The sequence below is a fragment of the Thamnophis sirtalis genome, unplaced genomic scaffold (assembly GCF_051295495.1).
Source record: "Thamnophis sirtalis isolate CommonGarterSnake01/CBP01778 unplaced genomic scaffold, rThaSir2_p1.2 scaffold_1, whole genome shotgun sequence".
Taxonomy (NCBI): domain Eukaryota; kingdom Metazoa; phylum Chordata; class Lepidosauria; order Squamata; family Natricidae; genus Thamnophis; species Thamnophis sirtalis.
In genome coordinates, this window is record NW_028261381.1 from 141,836,769 (window position 1) to 141,862,114 (window position 25,346).

The following is a 25,346-nucleotide window of genomic DNA, read 5'->3' on the forward strand; positions in this document are numbered from 1 at the left end:
CTCTGGAGTCTGGCAGCAACTACCTTAGCCTTTTTAATTATTTTAAAATTTATTTTCTTTTCCTTGTGACACTGGTGAGGTCCCGCCTCCCCTGACTGCATGTCCCTGCTGTGCTGTGCTTGCAAATTTCACTGACACTATAGTTTGACTTTCAGATAAAAAATACCATAAATTAATTAATAAATTTGCTTCCAAAATAGGCTCAGTTGATCCACAATGGTCTTCTGAAAAAGGACAATATTCACACTTTCAGGAAGGCTATCACCAAGGGAACAACCTGGAAGGTGTGAATCTAGCTTCCCCCTTGACTTTGCTTGTCAGAAGTTCTCAAAAGGTGATCATATGACTCCAGAATACTGTAACCATCATAAATATGAGTCAGTTGCCAAGGACATGAATTTTGATCATGTGTCTATGGGGAAGTTGCAATAGATGTTGTAAAAATAGTCATAAGACACTTATCAATAGTGTTGTAACTTCAAAAAACCAATAAACAAACTGTTATAAGTTAATGACTACCTGTTTCTAGATTTTCCCCTATGATCTAAGTAGAAGTGGAAGGTTGATGGTGTATGGTGTCTCTGTGTGTGCACACACACACACAAACACACGGAGGAAGGGGAGGGGGAGGGAGGGAGAAGGACTATTACATATGTTTTCTGTCTTAAATAATAATATTCATTTATTTAATAATACAAATAATAAAGGCAGGAAAAATAGTGTAGTGTAGTAGTCTAGACTAGCCTAGTCTAGCCTAGTCTAGTCTAATGCTATGGAGAGTTGGGTGAGAGGCATTTATGGCTCAAGCAGAGATTTTGCTTTTTTCTGAATTGGTCCAAATTATTTCTGTATTGGAGCTAGTGGCTTCTATTTCTGAGACAACTTTAGAACAGGTAAGGAACACATCACTGATCCAAATTAGGAATCAAACATGGAAGACTGACTAAAAATATGTTCCAGTTCTTGCTCAATAGGATAATGGGTAATTCAAGACTTCCAAAATTAGAAGACGGGTTAGGATAGGAGACACTTCCATGACTAAGGTTCCTTTTATATTCTGATATTGCCAGAAGCAATGTGATGTACTTTAATATTATTAATCCAAGGTTTTCAGATAAATTTGAAGGAATATTCAGATTTTTTAAAAAGAGTGGGATCAGAAAACTACATACAATTGAAGCTTTCTGTGTTGAGGTTGACACAGCAGTCACTGCTGCTGAAACAAGCTGCTGTTTAATTCACAAGTGGCAGCATGAACAGCTCTGGGACCAACATCAAACAAAGTTCTGGCTTTGTGTGCTTATTATTTCTTTGGAGCTTGGCCAGATTCAAAGGATAGTCCAGCCATTACTGCATGTTAACCAGTTTGACTGTGTGAACAAAAGAGAGACTGGAATACATGACAGAATTAACTAATCCACATTAATTCATCTTGCAAATGCACCTTAATTTGTGGAGTATTGATGGTAATCCATGTTTATAATTGCAAAGGTGGGAGAATAGAAAAAGATGCTACTCTTTGTGAAATTGTTAATCATGAATACATAAATCCTTAAAGGAGGATATTTTGAACAGCTGTACCAACACACCATGAAAGATGACATTCAAGCAGAGAAGGAATATTGTTTAAAATATACAACCAGGTACAAATACTACTTTGCTTTTTTTTAGAATTTGAGGCCAATATGAGGAAAAGTGCCTGCTCAGTTTGTAAAACTAGTGACATAGTATTTCATTTTTAGCAGTTAGCAATAGCAATAGCAGTTAGACTTATATACCGCTTCATAGGGCTTTCAGCCCTCTCTAAGCGGTTTACAGAGTCAGCATATTGCCCCCAAACAACAATCCGGGTCCTCATTTTACCCACCTCAGAAGGCTGGAAGGCTGAGTCAACCCTGAGCCGGTGACATTTGAACAGCCGAACTGCAGAACTGCAGTCAGCTGAAGTAGCCTGTAGTGCTGCATTTAACCACTGAGCCACCTTGGCTCTTTCCCATGACACCATCCTCTGAAATGTTAGTTAGATTTAGTATTTGTTCAAAACCTACAAACAGTCACATGAATCCATGCATACATCCAGGTAGTCCTGGAATGGAAATCTAAAGGAGAAGTTCAGTATCTAAAGCATATTGGAAGAAAGTTATCAGAAAGAGGCTTAATGCCCTCCAGAGTTTTCAAATGAGAGCTCCTGGAATTGTACCTTTCTCAGGGTGGTTTGCAATTTTGGTCCTCACAGTCCCAGCACATCTGAAAGGCAATAGAGTAGAGCCTATTGAAAAACTTGTATGTTAATTATCTTCTCACGTACTTCATGATGACGCTGTTGGTGCACCATCACTACCAGCCTGAATGCTGCTACCATGATTTTGAGGACAAAAAAAATCCAAAATGTATACCATAGGGGAAACTATGAGACTAAAAAGGAGGAATGCTTAGGGTCTATTACAGTAATCTTACTGTAATTACTATAAATGTCCCTGTGGTCATTGCTGAGACATTCCTTAATTCAGCTACAAAGTTATGGTTGTCTCAAGGTAAGTTCCCACCAAAAGAAATGGTCTCATATCTGTCTTAATTCATCCAGTGAAATTGGGAATATCTTAAAAGTCACTTTTATGTATTTATGCAATTCTGTGTTAATCGCTTGGAGAATTAATAGGTTGCAGAAGCACACATGGCCTAGTCACTGTTTTCAAATCTCTGTCTCTGTCTCTCTCTGTGTGTGTCTCTCCCTCTCATACTGTTTGCATCCAGAATTATCTGTATAGAAACTTTAGTTAACAGTCAACTGAAAGAAGAAACAGTTCCACAACTACTGTCCTATATGGCAAGATGCTATGTTTAAGCACTTGCCAAGGCACAGTAGCAAAACAGTGAAATGTCAGGATCACAAATAGTTTCCTCAGAGAATTACAGGTAGTCCTAATTTAATGACTACTTATTCAATGAACCTTCAAAGTTATGACTGTGGTGAATGCGTGGTACTTATGATGGGTCCTCGAAGTTCTGGCTATCCCAGCACCCGCACAATGACAGGATTGTGAGCTTGGTAACCGGCTCATACTTACAATTACAGTGTCTCATAGTCACATGATCACTATTCTCAAACTTCCCAGCAGGCTTCCCACAAAAAGTCAATGGGAAAGCTATCCAGGAAGATTGCAAGATGTTTTGGTAAGTTGCTCGCAGCCCCCCATACCAGGCAGTAGCTATCCTTAACCCAATAGCATCATGTTTCATAGGCTATGGCATACCTCTTCCACCAGAGGTGGTATTCAGCAGGTTCTGATCAGTTCTGGAGAACTGGTAGCGGAAATTTTGACTAGTTTGGAGAACCAGTAAATATCACCTGTGACTGGCCCCACCCCCATCTATTCTCTGCCTCCTGCGTTCTAGCTGATTGGGAGGGAATGGGGATTTTGCAGTAACCTTCCCCTAGAGTGGGGAGGGAATGGAGATTTTACAGTATCCTTCCCCTGTCACGCCCACCATGCCATGCCTACCAAGCCACACCAACAGAACTGGTAGTAAAAAATTTTGAATGCCACCACTGTCTTCCACCCAACAGCTGCCACTCCTGGCCTTGAAGTCCAATGTATTGATTTGAAATGTATGTTTACATTCATAATAAAAAATGGCAGCTGCGATATGTAAATAGATTAGACAACTTATTGGGATGGCATAGCAACACTTTTGTAACAACAAATAAAGGAGAGTGCACTTTCAATTTCCTAGCTGATTGTTGTTGATTATTACCATTTATTCTTTTAAGTAAAGGCAATTCAACATAACATACTGTATTATATGAGATAATGTGTTTCCTTTTAGAACCTGAGGGATCTGAATAACAACATTTTAAAATGGATTGCTCAATGCAAATGGATAATGTGTGCTCACAGTGGTGGATTTACAGCATATAAATGTGTTCGTGTTGTATAATTTATGGTGCCGATTGATAATTTAACCAAATGTGCAGCTGTTCCCTTGAGATGTCCCTATTTACCATAATTGCATTGTGTCTTGATGAGAAAATGTAATTTACAGTAATGTAAGAAAATGAAAAATACTTTTTATCAACCAGTATAATCCTTATTACTGAGTTTGTGGTGGTTGCTTGTCAATTTAATGACTGATCATCTATCATTTCATGCTGCTTTTAAAAAGTGTTGCTTACTTGGGATTGATTTGCATAAGAATTTTTTAGAAATTGTAACTATAGCCATATAGTCGTTAGATTCACAAAACACACATACCCTGGTTACAAAGTTAACCAATTTTCTCAGTTTCCATAATAGCAGAAAATGTAAATTAAGCTTTAAACTTAAAGAAATATACAGATATACTATCCCACTATTCTCTTTTGGGATAAGTAATGTTAAGCAAAGTGCACAAAAAGGAATAAGAAACCAGAAACCCCAAACAAATTAAAAGCATGACATAAAAAGAAAATAACATTGTAGTAAATCTTTCAGCATACCTCTGCATACTGTTTATCCTTGTTTACACCATATCTATATCATTTCATACATTATTATTTATTCTTTAAATTTCTTTTCAGACTCTTATAAACTTTATCCAACCACAACTTCCTTAGTCTTGACTAGTCCTGCTCTTGACCCATTCATTCTTCCTTCATAAGTTTGTTTCACAATTCATTCCCTCTTATTAGTTTATTTAATTAAACATGTTATAAGAAGGTAGTGAAATGTAATGATCTTAGAATTATAACAAAGATGATTATTGGATACATAAGTTAATTCAGGCAAAAAGAAAAAATGAAATATAAAGCCAAAGTGTAATCCTATGTATATTTATTCGAGTAGAGGTAGCACAGTGTTTAGAATGCAGTACTGCAGACTACTTCAACTGATTGCTAGCTGCAGTTCAGCAGTTCAAATCTCACCAGGCTCAGAGTTGACTCAGCCATCCATCCTTCCAAAGTGGGTAAAATGATGACCCAGATTGTTGGGGGTGGGGGGAATGCTGACTCTGTAAACTGCTTAGAGAGGGCTGTAAAATCACTAAGGAGCGGTATATAAATCCAAGTGCTATTGCTATCCAAATTAGTTACAATGGCTAAAAAGGGCCTTATTTTTGAAGAAGTATTTATAGAGGATTGCAGTCCTTAGTTTAGCAGTTTGCTGCATGATTATGCTGCCCACATCAGGCAAAATAATCTTAGAAGATGGAATAAGGACGGAATGAGTGTGTAGCCCAGGATCTCATGCTTTGGGAGAGCTTGTGCTAATCAGACCAGAAGGTACAAAGAAGTAGCTTTCTTCCTTTTTTTTTGCCCCTAATTCTTTTATGTACTTACATTCTGCAGCTTTCTTAAAATAATCTACCCCATGTGTGATTCTGGACTTAATAGATTCTTGAAAGGAGATGGTACAGGAACCTATCTTTCTACTCATTATATATGTCTTTGTAACATATCAGAGCTTTTTTAAAAAATACCCTTGGTATTTGTTGGAACTGCTATTCTCAGAATTCAGTTATAAAATGTATATACCACCTCAGTCCAACTGGACTCTACAATATGTAGGTATAACTATAGCTCAACAACATTGAGGGATGTAATCCAGAGGTGAGATTCACTTACCTTCCCTACTGGTTCACAAACGTGAGTACGCACGCGCACTCTCTTTCTTTGCTTGCAAGCGCCTTGTCTGCTCATGCGCACCACCTTCTGCGCATGCAGAGTGCTAGCACATTATGTCAGGGTGGGTGGGCGGAGCCTCCCACAGCCGCCACTACCAGTTTGCCCGAACTGGCGAGAACTGGCTGAATCCTCTCTGTAATCCTGAAAAAAGCAAGTCTTGACAGAATTTTGAAGAGCCAAAATAGTGGGGGCTATGTCCCACTCAGAAAATAAGCTTCTCCATAGGAGGAGAACCATTACAAGAACATCTGCCTTTGTATTCCTTATGTCACTGCGCATAAACAGTTCTGACTACCCAGACCAAATGGGTATACCTCAGTGGTTCTCAGCCTGTGGGTCAGGACCCCTTTGGGGGTCGAACGACCCTTTCATAGGGGTCACCTAAGACTATCGGAAAACACATATTTTCGATGGTCTTAGGAACCGAGTCACCAATTTTATGGTGGAGGAACTATATTAAAGGGTCGCGGCATTGGGAAGGTTGAGAACCACTGGTATACCTGATTAGGGAAAGGTGGTCTTTTAGCTATTTGGGTTTTTAAAGTTAGTGACTAGCATGTTGGATTGCACTTGGAAATTGGATGAATGCTCAAACAGCATGATCAGAGTCTGGTAATTCTATTTGCAGCACAACTGTAGGTCATCTTGTTTCCATTCTTGCTCAGATTTTTAAGAAATGTACTTCCCATTCATACAAAGGCATCATGTGGAGGAAATATGCTCTATAAATACTTACTAAAACATGTTTATCATAGTGCCACTGTTGAAATAACTCACAAAAGTTCTGATGATTATATGAACTACAAAAATTGTAAATCTATATGCAAATTCCATTTCTTAATTTATAATCAGATTGTGATAGCCTAAGTGATATGATGAGGATGTTTACTGTATTTAGCTTCAAGTATTTAACCATTTTAAAGTATTAATTTGCATTTACAATATCTTAGAGCATACACTGAACTTAGTACTAACATTACATATTACATTACATATTAGTCACATTATACAATGCCTATGGGAAGGTTTCTGCAGAATGAATTATTATGCTTTTGATGTCAAAATGCAGAAGAATATCTTTTGATATGCAGTACATAGTAGTTTTGATAGTCAGTCCTCTTGCAACATGGTTGAGAATAATGAGGGAAAATATTAAGAAGCACATTTAGTATTCAGATGCTCAGAGCATATGAGTTCTGAAGAAGATGGTAGGAGCAAAATCCCTTTTGCCTTACAAATCAGAATCAATTATGCACTCATTCTAAGACATGGAAATGATTCTTAATCATTTCGCAATAGACTTTGAGAACTCTCTTTGGGTTGACAAAATATCTCAGCATTATTCGTGGTTTAATGTTTTGCACTGAATATATTTTAATTTGGAGGCTATGGTAGCCAGCAGTGGCTTTTCATTCAATTCTTCTGGAATTTGATGTGCTCCAGATGTATTACATTTCAACTCCTTGAATTCTAAAAGTTTGAGCATACTAGATGGGAATTTAGGGAGGTAAAGTCCAACACTGTATGTCTAGGGGACACTAAGTTTTAGACAGATGTCCCAGCCTAAGAGGCATATAAGAGTACAGCTATCTATGAATATTAGGCTTGTCATAAAAATCAATCATAATTCTCATCTAAAATGTTGCATAGCTGTTATTGAAATCAAATTAATTAATATAATCATCTCTTTTGATAATGGCTACTTGTGATTGAAACTTTTTGAGGAAATTTCACATTTTACAACTACCTTGGGCAATCTGCTCTAATGTTTATTATCCATTTCCCCGATAGATAGATAGATAGATAGATAGATAGATAGATAGATAGATAGATAGATAGATAGATAGATAGATATAGATATAACATTTATTTAATGTTTATTGATGTTTGCCAGATTTATGATTACTAATCTTTTGCTTTGCATCAGCATTATTTAAAAAAACATAGAAAATAGCATTGGTATAAAAATTAATACCACAACAAATAATCAAAAGAATTTTAAGAATCCTTGAAGGATAGTTTTACTCATTTTGGACTGCGTTTTAGATTATTAATAAAACATCTTATAATAAATTAACTTCATCCATGCAAATGTTCTTTTAGAAAAATTATTAAAATGGAATTTGAAAATAATATCTATATTAAGATTACAAACATGTAAATACCCAGATTAGATTATTCTTTTAAAGAAAAAACTTCTGTAATTTCATTTATTATCTTTATTATACTTTTAAAATTTTTAATATTTTATTGATGTGTTGCTTATAATGTGTATTTTAGAAATGCCATGTTTTTAAATATATACATTAAGAGAAAATGTACTTCAAAATATTTATTTAAATGTGAATGTAGACTGCTTAAATTACTGGGTATGTGAAAAAAGAATGGAATAAAGAATTTCAGTGTGCTTGAAAGTGACACGAACAAAAAGTAGATTGTCCCATTTTTTTTATGGCTCAAAGATAATAATCTCCCATTTTATGTCTTTCAAAGGGATGTGGTTTCAGTCAGATGGCTTCTGATATATTTTTTCATATAAACTAATTTGGATTTGTACAAATCCATCAAAGCCATTGTTGACTGAATAATGCTTAATGGTAAGATATTTTAGTGGTTGTTTCCTAGTTCTCAGAGATCCATTAAAATGCTTCCAAATCTATTACACTGCTGTGCATACTTTTAAGCATATTATTTCTCTATTTCATTTTGTGCTTTAGTAGTCTAACAAAATTACAATGCATCAAGCAATCCAAGCAATGACATTACTAGAATATTTCTCCTTTTGCTTATCTTGGTTCCAAAATTTGATAATATTATATACTGACATTCAAAGACTAAAACATAAAAGCCATTCTACCTCCAAAATAAAGTACTAAAATGTGCACAAGTTAATTAGATAAGTTTTCTGTACATGATTTCAAAAATAGATTAGATTTGTTTATATGCTTTTTCTATTCAATAGTACATCTATCATATTAATATTTCATTTTTGAAAGCAAAGGCCAGTTGGCAGCCTATAAACCAGATTTAATGGTTCTCAGATTATGAACAGAGAACATTTCCCGTTACTTTCTTTATACCTCAGGTGAAATATCTTTTATTCCTGGATTTATCCATAGACCTAGCATATGTCTATAAATATAAATAGTAAATGTTATTATTATAAGCCTAACATAAACCTTATGTGTATTTCTCATCTTTCTTCCTGAGAATTTAATGTTATATACATAGGTTATCTACCTAATCAGCCATTCAGACAATGACTAAATCAAGGCTTGATTAGCATCTGCAATATACTTTCAGTGCATCTGTTGTGCATTATATTACTTTGAGTGATCCACTGTGCCCAGATGTTTTTATAATTAAGCCCTTCTCTCCAACCTTAATATGATGTCCTAGCATACATGAAAAGCAAAAGTTTGTATTAAAATATAAGATAATAGCACCAAAACCAACTGTGATGTACGATCTAGTCCCAACGTATATAAAATAACATATATAATATATATGGTGAATTTTTAGCAGTAATATAATGGTATTTAAAGATTGGGTATAGTTAAGGCTGATGAGAATATTTAAACAATGTATATACAAAGATCTCTATTCATAATCTCTATTCATAATCTCTGAGGCAGGCTTGCTGACAGCTTGATGTCAGGCCTGTATAACTTTTTTGTGACCTGGTTCTTTTTCATCATTATTTTTTAAATTTTGCATTCTCAGATCATAAGATTTTTTAGTTGTTTATCCCTTTTGTCTTAGGTGGCATTTATAGAGTGATTAAAGTTCCCATTTTGCCTTTTAATAATAGAAATAAAATAGGGTCTATTTTTTTCCAATCATGCTTTGCTGTTGGTCCCTCTCCTTATTACGGAAAATGACATGGATGTTAATTAAATTTGCTTTCAATTGTATTTACTTTAATATTCTTGGTATATTGATTTTAAAGGGTAGCAAACAAGTAAGAAGCAGAATATAAGCAGAGAAGCAGGGTAGGATTCAGACCAATCTAGACAAGTTGTTATGAGTTTTGATATGAAATAGCTTGAACAAAGCTTATAGCTTTCCATCACTGAAGAAGGGGGCCAACATAGTTAGTTCTGCTTGCTCCAAGAATGTTCAAAGACATAAAAAAAGGTTAAACTGAAGGTATCCTATGGGTGACATGATAATACAAAGTCAGGTTAGATAATCTTATGATGGCAGTGGACCAATTTTATTTTGTCCCTTTCATTTCAGTCAAGGATATAAAGTTCAGAATGCTCACCTTTTTTAAAAAGTAAAATAGCTGCACTAAGCCTATCTATAATTATTTGATAGTTTGTTATATGCTTTGAAGCTTCATAACGTAGGGATTTAGTAGGTTGACCAATCTTAATATAGAGGAGCCATTGATCTGGCACTGCATTTTAAGATCTCAGACTGCCAGTATCCACAGAAGAATATGTCAAAATAGTAGAGTTGATAGTTACAGAGACACAAATGATGCCTCACCTGTTTTATGCACACATAAATGTGGCATGTATTACAAAAGGGCCATGCTTAAACTACCACAACTGACACATTTAGTTTGTTGGGTCTTCCCCCCATCCCTTTCTTTCAATATCACTATCTTAGACACAGATATTTCCTATTTTTGCTAAATTCTGTTACACAGATGACAGGAATGATTCTAATACAAAACTTTCCATGACCTTTTAAAAAACCATGGTACTATAGATAGTTGAATCAGCTTATAGCTCAGTTAGGAGCCAAAATGAGCAGCTTGGTTTTGCATTAAAACAATTAAAAATAATGACATGTTCTTGCCTAAAGACCCTGAAAAGATTTGTCATTTCACCATGCATTAGCTGTTCTCCTGTGGCCAGCATCCTAACAAATATTCAGAACTGTGAATCAATCTTTCCTTCTTTCTCTTTGTCTGTCTGCCTCTCTGTATCTCTCCCTATTTCTCTCTCAGATACAGAGATTTTGGCTAGTCAACTGCTTATTTTGTTTTGGCAATGATTTATGAATAAATGAATTCTTATTTGCCCTTGCAAATCTTACCTAGTCTACAAAATTCAGAACTCTAGACTCCACAGAAAAATAATAAAAATATAATGAGATATTAGAGCATGTGGTACCTTGGCTGAGTTCAAAAAAGTTATGGACAAACAGTCACTATTACTGCAGAAGCCATGTCCACTAAAATAGGATGTCTCCTGCAACAGCTATAAGAAGAATCATTAAATTCTGTTCATGTTAATGGTGAAATGTCCCAAGACTTCCTTGTATGTATTGGTGTGAAGTAGGGCTGAATTGTATCTTCATTGTTTTTCAACACTGTGATCTATACTGGTTGGCATGACATCAAATATGGTTAAGATGAATACATTACAGGATTAACCCACAAAAATATAAAACTAGCTATGTACCTCTGGAAATGGAGTAGTTTTGTTTTTTTATGCAGTTAAGAGTAACAAAGGGTGTTGAGGGGAATGGTTTGATTGATTCACAAAATGCTGATTGAGATCTAAACAAACTACAGAAATAAGTGCCAGTTTAGTGCAGTGAATAAGGCATCAATCTAGAAACTGGGAGATTGTGAGTTCTAGTCCCATCTTAAGACACAAAGCCAGCTGGATGACCTTGAGCCAGTCAATTTCTCTCAGTCCTAGGAAGGAGGCAATGGCAAAAACCACTTCTGAAAAAGTCCAAACAGTTTCCAAGAATCTGACACGATTAAACAGAATCAAAAAATATATTTATTATACTATATTTCAAAGACCTGAAGGCTACAATCCAACAACGGGACTAAGCCTCAGCCTCATGAAACTTACAATATAAAATGTTTTTGATTAGAAAAAGATAAGTTTTGCAAATGGCAGAAATCAGAAAGCTCATGTACACGTAAAATGTATCCTTCCCTCTTTGACCTTTAATTTTGAAAAAAGAAACCAGGAAATTATTAAAAAATAAAAATGTTTAAATGGTCTCTTCTCATTACAATACATGCCAGGGCTGCTAGGTAGACTTTTTACAACAATTTATAAGACATTGTGTAACTTCTTTTATTCTGATTTACTGTCTAAACTCAGATACTGTTATAAGTCATTTTATGAATTATTGTATTGTGCAAATCCAAACAATTGTAGATTATTCAATTATGATGAAATATATCAGTTTAGCAGAATGTTTGATTAAGATATGTTGCTTGATATATCCAGAATATATCAGTGTTCTTAAAGAGGGGTGAAGTTTATTTTACTTTATTGTACAAGTTACTTTGGTTTCTTCCAGCAGTTTGGACGCTGGCCAGGATTTCCATTCCCTATTACCATACACTGTAAAGTTGAATAGTTTTAGCAGTTTAATAACTCTCAACTTTTATATAGCCCAATATATACAGTCCTGGGAAATTTATCCAGAAATACCCGAGTTTACTTCCTTGTGTGAAGTTACAGACTTTCACATATGTAGCCAGGAAAGCCAGCTGGTGACCTTGGGTCAGTCATTGTCTCAGCCGGCCCAATTTACCTCACAGGGTTGTTGTGGGGAAAATAGGAGGAAGGTGTCCTGGATATGTACACCGTCTTAAGTTATCTTGAGTATTTTCATGTAAAAATAATAAAAGCAGGATACAAATAAATACTATAAAAATAAGCAAGACTAGAATCTTTATATTTGGAATAAGGAACACTAAATTTAATGGGACTTTCTACTAAAGTTGTTGCACATACATTCAATATATGCATCTATACAATTCTTGATTTTTTAAAAATTGTTATGTGCATCAGGCTGTTTCAAACTCTGAAAAAAATTTACTTCCTATGGACGATTACTGTATACTAAATACTCTATACAGAACTTTTATTGGTAAAAAGTCGTTTTAAAATAATTTTGGATTTCTTCCAGCTCTTCATGTCGCTAATTACAGGTTTCCTTTTTAGCATTAATTAAAGCTGCAATAAGGCCGATTACGCTGCTAAGTAAAAGCATTTGGGTTTGCACGGCACGGTTTGCAAGTTGAAGCCCATTTCTTTAACCGCAAGGCCCTTTTAATTATTTCGGACTTTCTTGGATGGAGGCGAAAACTAGACGAGTCTTAAGGGCCAGTTTCAGAAGCATTTTAAAGGAGGGGGGGATTGCCTAGCATCTCCCAGATTTTCAGAAGCAACAGGCAACGCATTCTGTTCTTCGACCAACATCAGAAATGACTGCTTTCCCTCCAATAATGTTTATTGATTGCATCGCTCCGCCCTCGGTAATCTTGCGGTTGTGCCAGATTTTTTTTCGCCAGAATCTTCCCCCCCCCTTTTTTTTCTCCTTTCACTTTCTCTCTGTTGGGCCTCCCGCGGTTTCCCGGACTTTCCACAAATAATCGCCACATTTCTTTCCCGTTTGTTCAGGCTTCTCGCTCCCGAGTCCTTCTTTTTGAAGGCGGGGGAGGGGCTGGAAGGAACAGCCTTCCCATGACAGGGCGGGGCAAAGAGCTGCAGGCTGAGAAAGGCGTCATTTGCAGTCGCTAAAAAACCGGAAAGGTTGTTTCTGCTTCTTATCAGGAAGATCAATGTACAAAATGATGTGTCAGGGGTGAAGGCTGTTGGAATTTATGGTTTCTCTCAATAGGGAGGCAGTAATTCCTGATAAGTGCTGGGAGCGGTGCAGAGGCATTCTGCACATGCTTGGGAGCCCCGTTTTTTTCTAATTGCGCTTTCGTATTTAGATGGAACCCTTTTGACAGCATCTTCTGCATTGCAGCACATGCATGCGGGCAGCCGCTGTACTTCGTGTCCCAGGGATTGCCTCTTCTTCTTTTTAACTGTTTCACTTGGTGGAGGGAGGGAGCAGGGAAGAGCCCATTCCAGAGAATCTCCCACACATTCCCTCTTTTTAAAACTTCGCGTCGGCTATTTTGACCCTTGCCCTTACAGAAGAGGGGGTCTCCTTAAAAGCGCGCCCTATTTGTGGATCGAACAGCCTTCGGACCACCACCCGGGTAGTTTGCATGTACCTCTTAGCCGTGCTGTGGTGTCAAGGTTGGAAGCGTGATTAAAGGCTGGGTGCCGGCGAGGTCACCTCTTTATCTGTGCCTAGGACCCTCAGATATGCTTTATGCAGTCACCCTTTTCATCTCCCAACGAGCTTGGCTATTACCTTCGGGAAGAAATGGATGGCAACCTAAATTTGGAACGAAAGGCTCGTCTCCCATGGAACGGCAGGGTAGAAGGAAACGTGGTCCCTGTTTCTTGCAAGTCGCAAAGAGTAACGTCGCCGACCACAACTTAGCTTTTTAGACAACAGGCGACTTTTATTATGCCTAACTCCCCCCTCCCCACACACGCACTCACAAGACCCGGAGAGGCAGCCCCATTCTTTCCCCCTCCCCTTCCAGCAGAGGAGAAAAGCGGCGGCGGCGGCCCAAGCCACGGTGGAGTGAATGCGTTGTCATGGCAACTGGCAGAGGCAGGCGGCAGGCCGGCCCCAGCCCCAGCCGCCTCAGCCTTTCCTCCGCTGTTGCACTGTGTGGGTGAGGGAACCGGGCGCCCGAAGGAGCAGAGAAGAGCAGCTCGAGTTTGACGCGAGCGGGTGGGGAAAAGGAGGGAAGAGAGGCTGGAAGGAGCGATTTGGACTAGGGCTGGGGGGGCCGAGGATCCCAAGCGGGCCGAAGAGGGGCGCGAAATTGGCTTCGGGATGATGATGGAGGACGGATTCTCCAGCTACAGCAGCCTCTATGACACTTCCTCGCTTCTGCAGTTCTGCAATGGTAAGGGGAGGAAAGTAAAAGAGAGCGAAGCGTGCATGCGCGCCCGAGGAGCGAGGACCCGAAACCAAGGGCCGCTGGGGTGGTGGTCGTACTGGTGGTGGGTGGGCATCGCCCTGAAGTCGAGCGGCCGGGGCGGGGGGGCTTCGCTTTTTTTGCCTGGCGAAGATGGGCTGACTTGGCAAGTGGGATGGATGTGCCGGAGAAGCTGGCAAGGAGAACCGCCCCCGTCAAGCTCCCAGCTTTCCTACTTGGAGAAAGGATGGGGCCTTTTCGGGGCTTTCTCTCTGTTGATCTTTAGTTTTAGATTAAGGGGGAGAACCAGCATTGGCTTCACCGCCACGATCTTCTGCCTGACCGAAAGAAACGCTGGGTGTTTTAGTTAGCTTCACCAGAAGGCGAGGGAGAGAGCAAAGAGCTGTGCCTGCCTCCGGAGATATTCCCACTACAGGATTGCATTGACGGGTGCCTGATAGAGGATCGTGAAGATTATGGAAAAGAAAGTAAAACAACAACAACGTCACCTTCTGTGTGTATGGAGGGAGGAAAGCAGTTTTTATTCCTGAGTTTAACTTCTAGGAACCGCCCCGCGATTAAATGCTGGCTTGATTGACGTGTTCCCTTGTTTCACGGTCTTTAGTTCTTAAATAAGCAAGGCAAACATTCACAGTTGTAAAGAATGTGTGTATATGTGTTTGTGAATCGTATTAAAAGATGGTCTTTGAAGTTTTATGTAATTCGGATGGTGAGTTTTGTTCGTTGCCATACTGCACTGCATGAAAGATTTATGGCTTCTTGTACAGTTATTTTTAAAGTAAACAAAAGTCTTGAGATGGAAAATATGTTGGTTCCAAGCTGTGTAGTTTCTGTCCTGCTTCTTTAAAAGTATATTAAACCAAATGGTGTTTGGGATGGTGATGTAACAAAATGCAGTTTGATTTACAGGAAACTTTTGTAATAAACATTTAAGACAGAAGACCCTTCCTGTATTGGGCTAATTGGATAATATATTAATGTAGTTTGTCAGTTGGACAATAGAATCTTTTAAAAATGGAATTTAAACAATTTGTAAACATCTTAACTCAGTATTGACTAATAGGAGTTACATGTGAATATATACAGAATGGTTTTGCTGTTCACTTAGAAAATCTTTGTGATTAGAGTATAAATTCCTTTGCCTGAAGAAATTAAAATAGTTTACAGTGTAGTTCACATATTATTTATATTTGTGTTTGTAAAAGTAAGATTTATTTATTTACTTATTTATATTGGACTTACTTAGACTCTATTTTTGGCAATGATAGAAAACCAGAAAATTACTCTTTTAAATCAGCTAAAAGTTGGGATTATTTAAAGCAATTTTTATACCGTTGTGGAAATTAAATATTGGGTTTGCATCTCTTTTTCATTGTTTCATTTCAGTCTGTAGAGATATTTAAAATCAGTAAAGTTAAGATCAGTAAATTATAGTTTTGGATAGGTAAACTATATGTCTATTGTTTTCAATAGAAATTCATCTGTGCCCTTTCCCGTGTGAATTTAACTTTATTAGGATAACTTTTTTGCAGAAGTTAGAAAAACCTGGACTCTTCAGATATTGTAGAAGTAAACTTCTACCTTCTTTCACTATTGACCATGTTGGTTAGATAGTTCAGTAAGGTCAGAGCACAAATGCCTCTAGATATTGAGCAAGTAAATGGAATGTTGCTTATTCTGTTTAGGGGATTAATTCCACAATCAGGATTCTGCTACAATAAAGATCGTGCCTTGCTACTTATTCTTGATAGTGTCATCTAATGAAGATTCATAAATTGCATAGTGGCTAATGAGAAATGGGTTCTTTTCAGGTGTTCTGGCCATAAAGTCTTAAGGTTTGTTAGACTTTATTTTGAAGTGAAAAGAATTTTGAAGGTAGTATATTTAGAATAAAATCTTCAGAAGTAATGTAGACTTGCAAAATATCTGCAAGCTGTTAGCCTGACCCTTCTTCAAAGTACAACCCAAGCACAAAACTTAATCTTGATATTAAAAAGTATATAAATCCCACAGCACAGTGGCCACAAAAATAAACAGGATTGGCCTCAACATCACCAACTGGAAACTTCCAGCCAGATAGGATAAAAATCTATTCAAGTCAGACATGAAAAACCACATACTTCCGAAAACATTTTGTTGTCTTAGCTACAATTGGATGAATTAACATACTGCTTTAAGTCATAAACCACAGTGCTTGGATTCATATAGCTTTTGCTGAGCCAAATTAGACACTCTGTGTCATGGCATAGCATTGTGAACAAACTTGCTATGGCTTATTCATTAGACCAGGATTAGGAAATAGTCACCTAGCCAAACATTTAACAAGTATTCTATGTCATGCTAATTAGCAAGGTAGTTAAACATTTTCTGGATCTCATAGCAAGCATATATATCAGTTGGTGCTTTGTAAAGCCATTAATACTCAAAGAATGCTAATCAATGGTGTCTTATCAAATTTGACAGAAGCATCAAGTAGACTTCTACAAGGATCAGGCCTGGGACCTGTTTTTCATATTTTTAATAACTTGGATAAAGGTGGGAGAAAGCTTCTCAATTTATAACTGACTAAAATTGGAGGGAATAACTAATAAACAGAACTACGGTAGTCGAAGACAACTTGTATAAATATCTGTAAGTTAGAAAAACAAAGTTGGGGTCTTTCTGGTGTATCAGTTGCCTGATGTGTGGCAGAATCTTTTCCTAAGCAGCTTGATCTTGGATGACTTTAAGGTTCTTCAGAACTTTAAGGTGCTCGGGACCATTTTGGATGTTATTCTGGTAACAATGACATTTCCCAGGCACTGTTTTGAGCTGATTTTCAGGATCCATCCCTCCAAACTTCAGCATGTGCACCTGCTTGCCAATCAAATTTATATTTATTCATAACATCAAATATCAGAACATACTTTAATAGTAATTTTATTAAAAATTGCAATTGCAGCAATAGAAACTCATACCAACTAAAAAAAAGAAAAGAATAGAAATGAAATAGAAATGAAAGAAAAAGAGAAATACAGTATATAAAAGAAATATAAAAGGAATGATTTCCCCTATCACAAGTATAAGCAATTTTAGTAACGTATTAGTTTCTTTTAAAATATTACAAATGAAGAAGAGATTCTTCTATCCCATCTCTTTTGGGTCTACAAAATTAGTTATAAATATGGCACTTGGCTTAAGCCAAATACACAGAAAGTGTTTCCCTGCTCCTGCCACTGCATTTAAATGTCTACAGAGATTCTCAGTCAACCAGGTCATGGTTTCCCAAAGGTGTTTTTTCAGGGGGAAACTGGATTTTCTTGTTTTTATTTGAAGATGTTTCGCTTCTTGGGTAACGGAGGGATGGACAGACAGTCAGATAGATAGATGATAGATCCCACTTAGTTTGCCAGTGATCATATTCTCCTTCCCAACTCCAACAATAGATTTTTCTTCTTAACCTATTCGATCTTTTGCCCAACTTGCCTTTAGAGTACTATGCGTGTGAGAAACCGTACCAACCCCCGCTAAATGCTTTACTAGATTATTTTATTTCCTTTATCTGTCTGGGAGATCATGTGACATGCAAACAAGGCTTAGCTGTTCTATTCTGTCACAGACTTGATCCAGGTAATTTGGGGCCCAATCTGTGAAGTGGACGTACATGAAAGCTCACTTTTGCCTCTTTGCAATCATGTAATTAGATATCCAAGGCATAACCACCACATTAAATGACTCCTTAGTCCAGTGGAGACTGACTGCTATACATGATCTCCCCGGGTTAAATTAGGCTGATTAAACTGATTCACTTCAGGGATAGGGATAAGGTGGTGATTAAAATAGTACTGTAAGTGTCTTAAATGTTTTATTTTAGCTCTGTGGAGTATGTTGTCATTATTTTTAATTCTAATATAGGGAATATAAACAGGAATTGGAGCTTGGGAAAGGACAAGATAAAAAAAGTAATATGAAAATTAAGAACCATTGATGAAAAAGCACTAAAAAGAAAAGAATATTATGATTCTAAACAACTTACATTATAAACAACTTAAACTAGATCAACTTACAAAGATTTAATGTGTCATTGAATATTCAATCTTAATGTTTCTAATAATTATAACAATTTTCTAGTACCAAATTGGGACAGTGAAGAATTAAAAGCATTTGAGGAGGAGTCTAATTAGAACCTGAGGAAGAAGTTAAGACTAGAAATGTTTTGCCCTGAGCCTAATATGAATTTAGTAGCAAAATTTCTTGCTGACAGCACATAATTTCAGTTTATCAACAATTACTGTCAGTCAACATCAAGTTAAAAGAATCAAAATATGTCTTGGAATAGCATTAATGGAAACAGAGAGGAATGCCCTTAGGAAATAGTATTAAATAACAACTAATTATTCCTTATACACTGGTGTGGCCTTGATATAGATGGAAGTTTGATGATATAATCTGTGCTATTTATTACTAATGATATTGCTCAGGCTTTTGCTAATGAATAGTGCTGGTTAGTGTGTTCTCACCACTAGTATCTTGGAGACATGCTCCTTCTGGCTTCTCCATGAGGCTAGGAATGGTTTGAAGGCTGGTTCCAGGAGGTTATTATTGGCTCTTTTTGGAAGTAGGTGCCAATGCAAATTGCTGATCATTAAAGCCCCCATACTATTCTGCACTAAAGTAATCCCAGGAGTACTGATTTCAGATTGAATTGACCCATCATCCCCCCCCCCCGCCTCCGGGGAGAAACTACTGTGAATCCCCCAATTCCCTATACTAATGGAAGTCTAGGTGCTTCTTTTCTATGACAACACTTATATTTTGGAACAGTTTAATGCTTGAGTGAGTTATTACCTTCTAAAAACTAATTACATTACATTACATGACTGATGATGATTATTGTAACAGCATTTTTTATAATTTGTAATTTGTACTATGAATATTTGATTTCTCTGTCTTCATTATTGGAAATTTCAAAACATTCAGGATTGCAGCAAGTATGAAATCTAATAAATGAATAAACAATATGACTTGGCATAAAATGCATGTTCCAAAGTAACATAGTTAATTGGCCATCTTGATATAAAAATACATTTCTGGATGATAGGTCCACCAGATGATGACTTTTAGCAATTCTTAAACATTTATTTCCTATTGCCTGTTTCTTCTGCTGCCTAGTTATTCTACTTACCCTCTGTTATTGAATGGAATCTCCAACCACATTTTAACCACCTTAAATATAGTGACATTTTCGCCCCCTTATGCCATCACTTACCTAGATGAGTCACAAGTTATTTTGACATGCAAAACAGAAATCCCATATTTTGCCAATCTAGGCACAAAAACAGGTAGCAGTAACAAAATTAAATAACCTAGACTTGCTGCTTTCATGGTATCCAATATCTGTGTGACGTAGCAATCTCCTATCTATACCTCTTCTCTGCAAGGAGTATAAATCCTTCCATTCCCCACCATCCAGTCAGAGCTGAAGAAGCTTCTTGGATAAGAAGCGAAATGTCTTCAAAGAAAAACAAGAAAAGTCCAGTTGCCTCTTGAAAAAGCAACTATGGGGCAACTTTGACCTGTATGACTGAGAATCTCCATAGACTACACATAAACTGTAGGAAATATTTTTTAAGAAATACCTGGGCCAAATTTGGCTAACCTCAGGCCACAAACTTTGATGTGGCTTTCCAATTATTTTGCACAGCCACTAAACAAGGGTCTCAGACTTCAACTATCACAAATGCCTTATAAAGACTAGTTAATTAGCCGAAGAACTTCAACATCTTTCAAAATCTTTGACGATCTTTCAGACATATACATGAAATCTCTAATGAGCGAAAATGAAGAATATTTCAATATGCCATTCATAACAAATTCATAAAATAATAACAATAAGATCCTTGGGAAGGACTTGATAGGTGGATTTCCATTGGTTTTACTACCGGTTCGCTTGTGCTCATACATGAGGCTTTGCACATGCGCAGAAGTGCCTGGGCAGGTGGGCAGAGCCTCCTGCCATCACTACTACTGGTTCACCCAATTCGGGCTGACCCAGGAGCAACCCATCTCTGACTCTATTCCAGATGGCCTTACCAATGTGGTATAGAGCAGTACTATCACTTACCTTGATCTTGATACTGTTGGTGCATAGCAATGGTGGGTGATGGGCAAGTGGGAGGGATTGAAATACCCTTGCTGTTGTAAGTGTAGTGTTGCTAACTGCTTGAGATTTGATCATGTGACTGGCAGCCATAACTGAGGACCAGGTGTTAGTACCATTTATTCATTGTACCTTTGACTGGTCACTGAATGAATGGTTGTTAAGGACTATGTAAGTTAAGGAGCTAAATTATTCCATAAATATAAATGGAATATGTTTTTATTCCATAACATATGAGAAAAAAATGATACTTTACACAACCATTTGCATAACAAATATGCAACTATTTACATAACATTGATAAATTAGATGACCATCTGATTCCATGGTACATTAAATTCTTACCCTTGATCCATGCCAGTATTATTATGGTAGTTTCTAAGAACATAATCATAAAAATGCACACTACGCATGTTAGGTAAAAACGGTGCTTTTTTCATTTTGTTAGAACAAGATTTAAGGGATTCAGTGATAGATAAATAAGTTGGTTTTAGTGCCACTTTTCGAAAAATACTGTCACGTGGTTTCCCATTGTCACTAGTTGAGCTGTTGTAATGTTGTGGAATCCTTAGATATAAATTGACATTATAGAAGACTGAGGATTCAGGTTTGCTAAAATTGCAAATCTCTTTAGATTTTGTTTTTAAATAAACCCCCGTTCTTCAGAAAACCTGTTCAGTGTCTGTATATGTATATAGAAAGATACATAGAGTAGCATAGAGATGAGTTTAACTGACTAATAAATGTGTTCATGTTGTTTGTTTTTCTAAATGAAAGTCAAAACACATTCAAAATAATATTACCTGAAGCTTAGATGTTCACCAAGTTTTCTAGGTTTCTCATCATGCTTCAATCACACCTCAGAATTCAAGTTCATTGAGTATTGCTAATTCTTTCCTTTTGTCCAGATTTTATGCCTTCCAGGGCCTTGTAGTTTTCTGATACAACTAGATAACCTAAAGTCAGTTATTCTGGAAAACGTTTAAGCTCCATCTCTTTGAAGATTGAAAATATTGCTATCATACACTACAGAACTGAGAATTTTTTATTAACAATCATTAACCACATAGATATTATCATGGATCATTATTAATGAACCATAAAACTATAAAGAAATATAAAATGTACATCAAAATATAATTAAGTCTACAAAATTTAAATGCAGTATAATGATAGGGTACATATACTTATCGACTTATGTATATTTAAAAGAAGGAAGAAAGTAGTGCAGTGGTTCCCAAACTTTTTCAGTCCACCATCCCCATTTACTACCAGTTCTGTGGGTGTGGCTTGGTAGGTGTGGCTGGGGGGGTCATGTGACTGGGTGGTTTGCACAACGGAAGGAAGATAGTAACAGTAAAATTCAAAACTATAACAATTAATTGCACATTTATTCAAAATCCAATTTAAAAACCTTTTTAGTTAATGTTAATTCAATAAAATTGTTGAACATGATCCAGTGATACCAGGTTTTCAAAGTCTGATAGTCATTTATCAAGAACCTTAGTAACTAGTAATGTAGTAAACTCAGTAAAATTTAGTAACTACTTCACTGTTCAGTAAATTCTTAATGTGATGGATGGGCTTGATGAAGCGATACCAGTTTCCCAATGTCTGGTTTTAAGTCATTTAGCAGAATGCAATGTTTCCCAATCTTGGCAACTTGAAGATGTCTGGACTTCAACTCCCAGAATTCACCAGCCAGGGAATACTGCCAGGGGAAATCTGGGAGTTGAAATCCAGACATCTTCAAGTTGCTAGGGTTGAGAGACACTGCTCTAAAAACACCAGAACTGTTTTTCTCTCCTCTTCTATTACGGTATCAGAGGAGCCTTTTCGGTGGCATTAACTCCTGACTCTAGTTTCTAGTAGTTTTGGGTGATGGTTTATCGTAATAGACACTTAAAAAGAGTGGCCCGTTTCTTACCAGTTTGTCCCCGGGAGTTCATGCAAAACTTGCTTCGTTGTCGCCTATGTCGAAATTCCCTTTGGGCATTGCCCCGCTGCCCTTGAATATAGTTCCTTGAATATCAGTTTGAGTTTTAGGATCCAATACTTTAATTTAAGATTCTGAATGTTATTTTATTCACAGTTGAATTTCTTTTCAACTACATTCCATAATGAGACATTTCTGTATTTTATACTTAATATATCTGTTGTATGCTATTAGCCCTTTGCACAAGTTTGTTATTAGAAAACTATTTAAAAAATCCTTTGACTATAAAGATATCAATGAAAATGAATGAAAACAAAAACAAGCAATAAAATTAATAAATTTTAAAATATGTTAACATAATATAATAATGGGTTATAACATTCTTCCAATGGAGACAAAATAATCAAATATATTAATAAAAAATTGATAAATATAAAACACTTTTTGATTCTGAACATACATTTCATTGCAATATCCATGTGTGGATGCTTTTTGTTCAGTATTATGTCTTTATCATACAAAGCCATATAAGAAGATAATCCTAATTCATGAAACACAAGGTTAAGCATTTTAAAATTTATCTCGTAATCATTGGGTTGGAAAGGACCTTGGATGCCTGGTAATATTGTGTTTTACATGCAGTTAGTGGCAGGAATTGATTTTCACTAAGATAATAAGGCAGTATACAGAAAGAGGTTTGCTACTTTCCAGACACTTATCACTGTCTCCCTCTGAAACTTGACTTTCTCCGGTATTATGGAAGTGGGCAGCAACTTAACTAGCAGTTAGTAGCAATTTCTTTCCTCAAAACCTTATCAATGAACAGTGACCAAACTGCATCAGTCTTAATGAGGTAACTATATGAATAATCTTAAGACAAACTCAGCTTTGATTAGATGCATCTACACATTTTTTCTTGGCAAAACTACAGAACTGCCACTCTGTTATTCAGAAATATTTAGTAAGGATGTACAAAAGTTCTTCAAAAGGTAGAATCTACTATTTGTAAATCTTCAAAAAAAAAATTCTGAGAAAAGGCAATGCTACTTTAGGGAGTTGCAAACCTGCACAACGTTCAAACTGCCAAGTACTTTTTCACAATTAAATGTGAAAATTTCTGACCTACAATTTAGCCATTAGCCCTAGCAGTTTGGTTATTTCTCATTCAAATACTATCCAGATCCATTCCTGATTTATTTCTGAACACAAAGGTTGCCAAGTTCACTCACTTATTGGGACTGATAATGATACAGAAGTTAGTTTTGAATAGTTTGCCTTAATTGTTTCTGATGCTTAATTTGTATTTTCTGTGTGCTGCATTTTAATGTTTGCAAGATACTTTCATTATTTAAACTAAGTGCAGAAAATAAAGCAAAATATATCTATACTCACAATTGTGCTACTACAAATAATATGACTAAGTATGACATTAGAATAACTGCTTACCTTTCTCAAAAATAAAAAATAAACCTTGAATAAAGTTTTTCCAAATCAAACATTTTTATCTCATATTACTATAATTCTTTTCAAATTCCTCTTTCTTCAATTATCTATTTGCTCAAAATAGATTTCTGACGACTGAAATCCCATGTAGTTATTTAAAAAATATAATTTGGTTATCGCAATCATGTTTTATGGTGAAAAAGCAAGGTTAATTGAAAAACATAAAGCTTTACCAACTGAGTAGTTGGACACCTTAAAAATCCAGAAAACTGCACAGCTATAGCTTCCAAATGTATACAGTATATGCTGTGCAGCTGCATATCAAGGAACTGTTTGATGTCTGTCTATTCATAATCATATGATCTACAGTCCTGACAAAACTAGGGAATATTTTTTGCTTCCAGCTAGCATTGCTAGAAAAACAAACTGTTCCACGTTTTGTTATGGAGACTCTGGAGTTTACAGCAGAAATTGCTTAGTTAGAGACTGACTTAGTTTATGAGATAATTGTGGTTAAGCTTCACAGGCCTTCCCCACACACAAAAGTAGAGAATATGCAACATCAGCATCTATAATTAGAAGGAAATATAAAAATTCTGGGATGACCTAACTTTGTTTGAAAACTAGGAGCTGGAAATTTTCTTTTGTTTCAAGCTTTGCTGCTTCCATTTTTCTACTGCTTTTAAATTCAATAATCTCCAGAGCAGGGGCTTGAATTTACAAGAACGAACTGGACAAGTACAAATCAAAGATAAGATGTACAATTCTGTTTAAATTGCTTACGGTTTCCAAAATACGATCAATGCATATCAATATGTACATATCTTTAAGTTCATTTGTGTGCGTGCATGTACATGTGTTATATATTCATATTCCTTATCTCATGTAGGCTTAGGCCAGGAGTCCTCAACCTGTGGGCTGCAGCCCACTACTGGGCCACATGAGTGGCTGGTTACTGCACTCGCCTGTGTGCACATACACCACTTGTGCTAGTGTCATGGTGAGCGTCGTGCGCGCGCTTCCAGCCCCATTTGCATTGAGCGCGTGCTTATGGTCCCATTTGCGTTGCATGCACCTGGCCCTGTTCGAACATGCACATACATGCATAAAGGCGTTTTGTTCTAACAAAATGGAAAAAGTCAGAAAGGTTGGGGAACTCTGCCTTAGGCCATCTTCATTCCTAATTTCAGTCAGATCCTGACAGCAGTGTTTTAATCCATATTTCATTGTATTGTAATTGAACACTTGATTTTGAGAACTATGTTTTATGGTATATTATGTAACACCGATGATTAATGATAAATTTTAAGTTATTTTCCTTGGGTCGTGTTGGGTATCTTTGGGCTTGGTTTTGACAGTTCTCATATTTGCAGCCATTGCACTC

The 25,346-nt window shown here is 36.6% G+C and overlaps 1 protein-coding gene across 5 annotated transcripts in view; it reads left to right on the plus strand.

Moving 5' to 3' along the window:
• EML1 (EMAP like 1) overlaps positions 1 to 25,346 on the plus strand; it is a 128,315-nt gene that overhangs the window by 57,109 nt on the left and 45,860 nt on the right. Inside the window, exon 1 of one of the 5 annotated variants that reach the window (XM_087726286.1) lies at positions 14,165 to 14,411. The exons of 3 other annotated variants lie outside the window; for them this stretch is intronic. In XM_087726286.1, coding sequence (XP_087582412.1) covers positions 14,339 to 14,411 — 73 coding nt within the window. In that variant the 5' untranslated portion in view covers positions 14,165 to 14,338. Of the gene's footprint in view, positions 1 to 14,164; positions 14,412 to 25,346 lie in introns of those variants that run through there. One more of the 5 variants, XM_087726291.1, reaches the window with a different exon arrangement.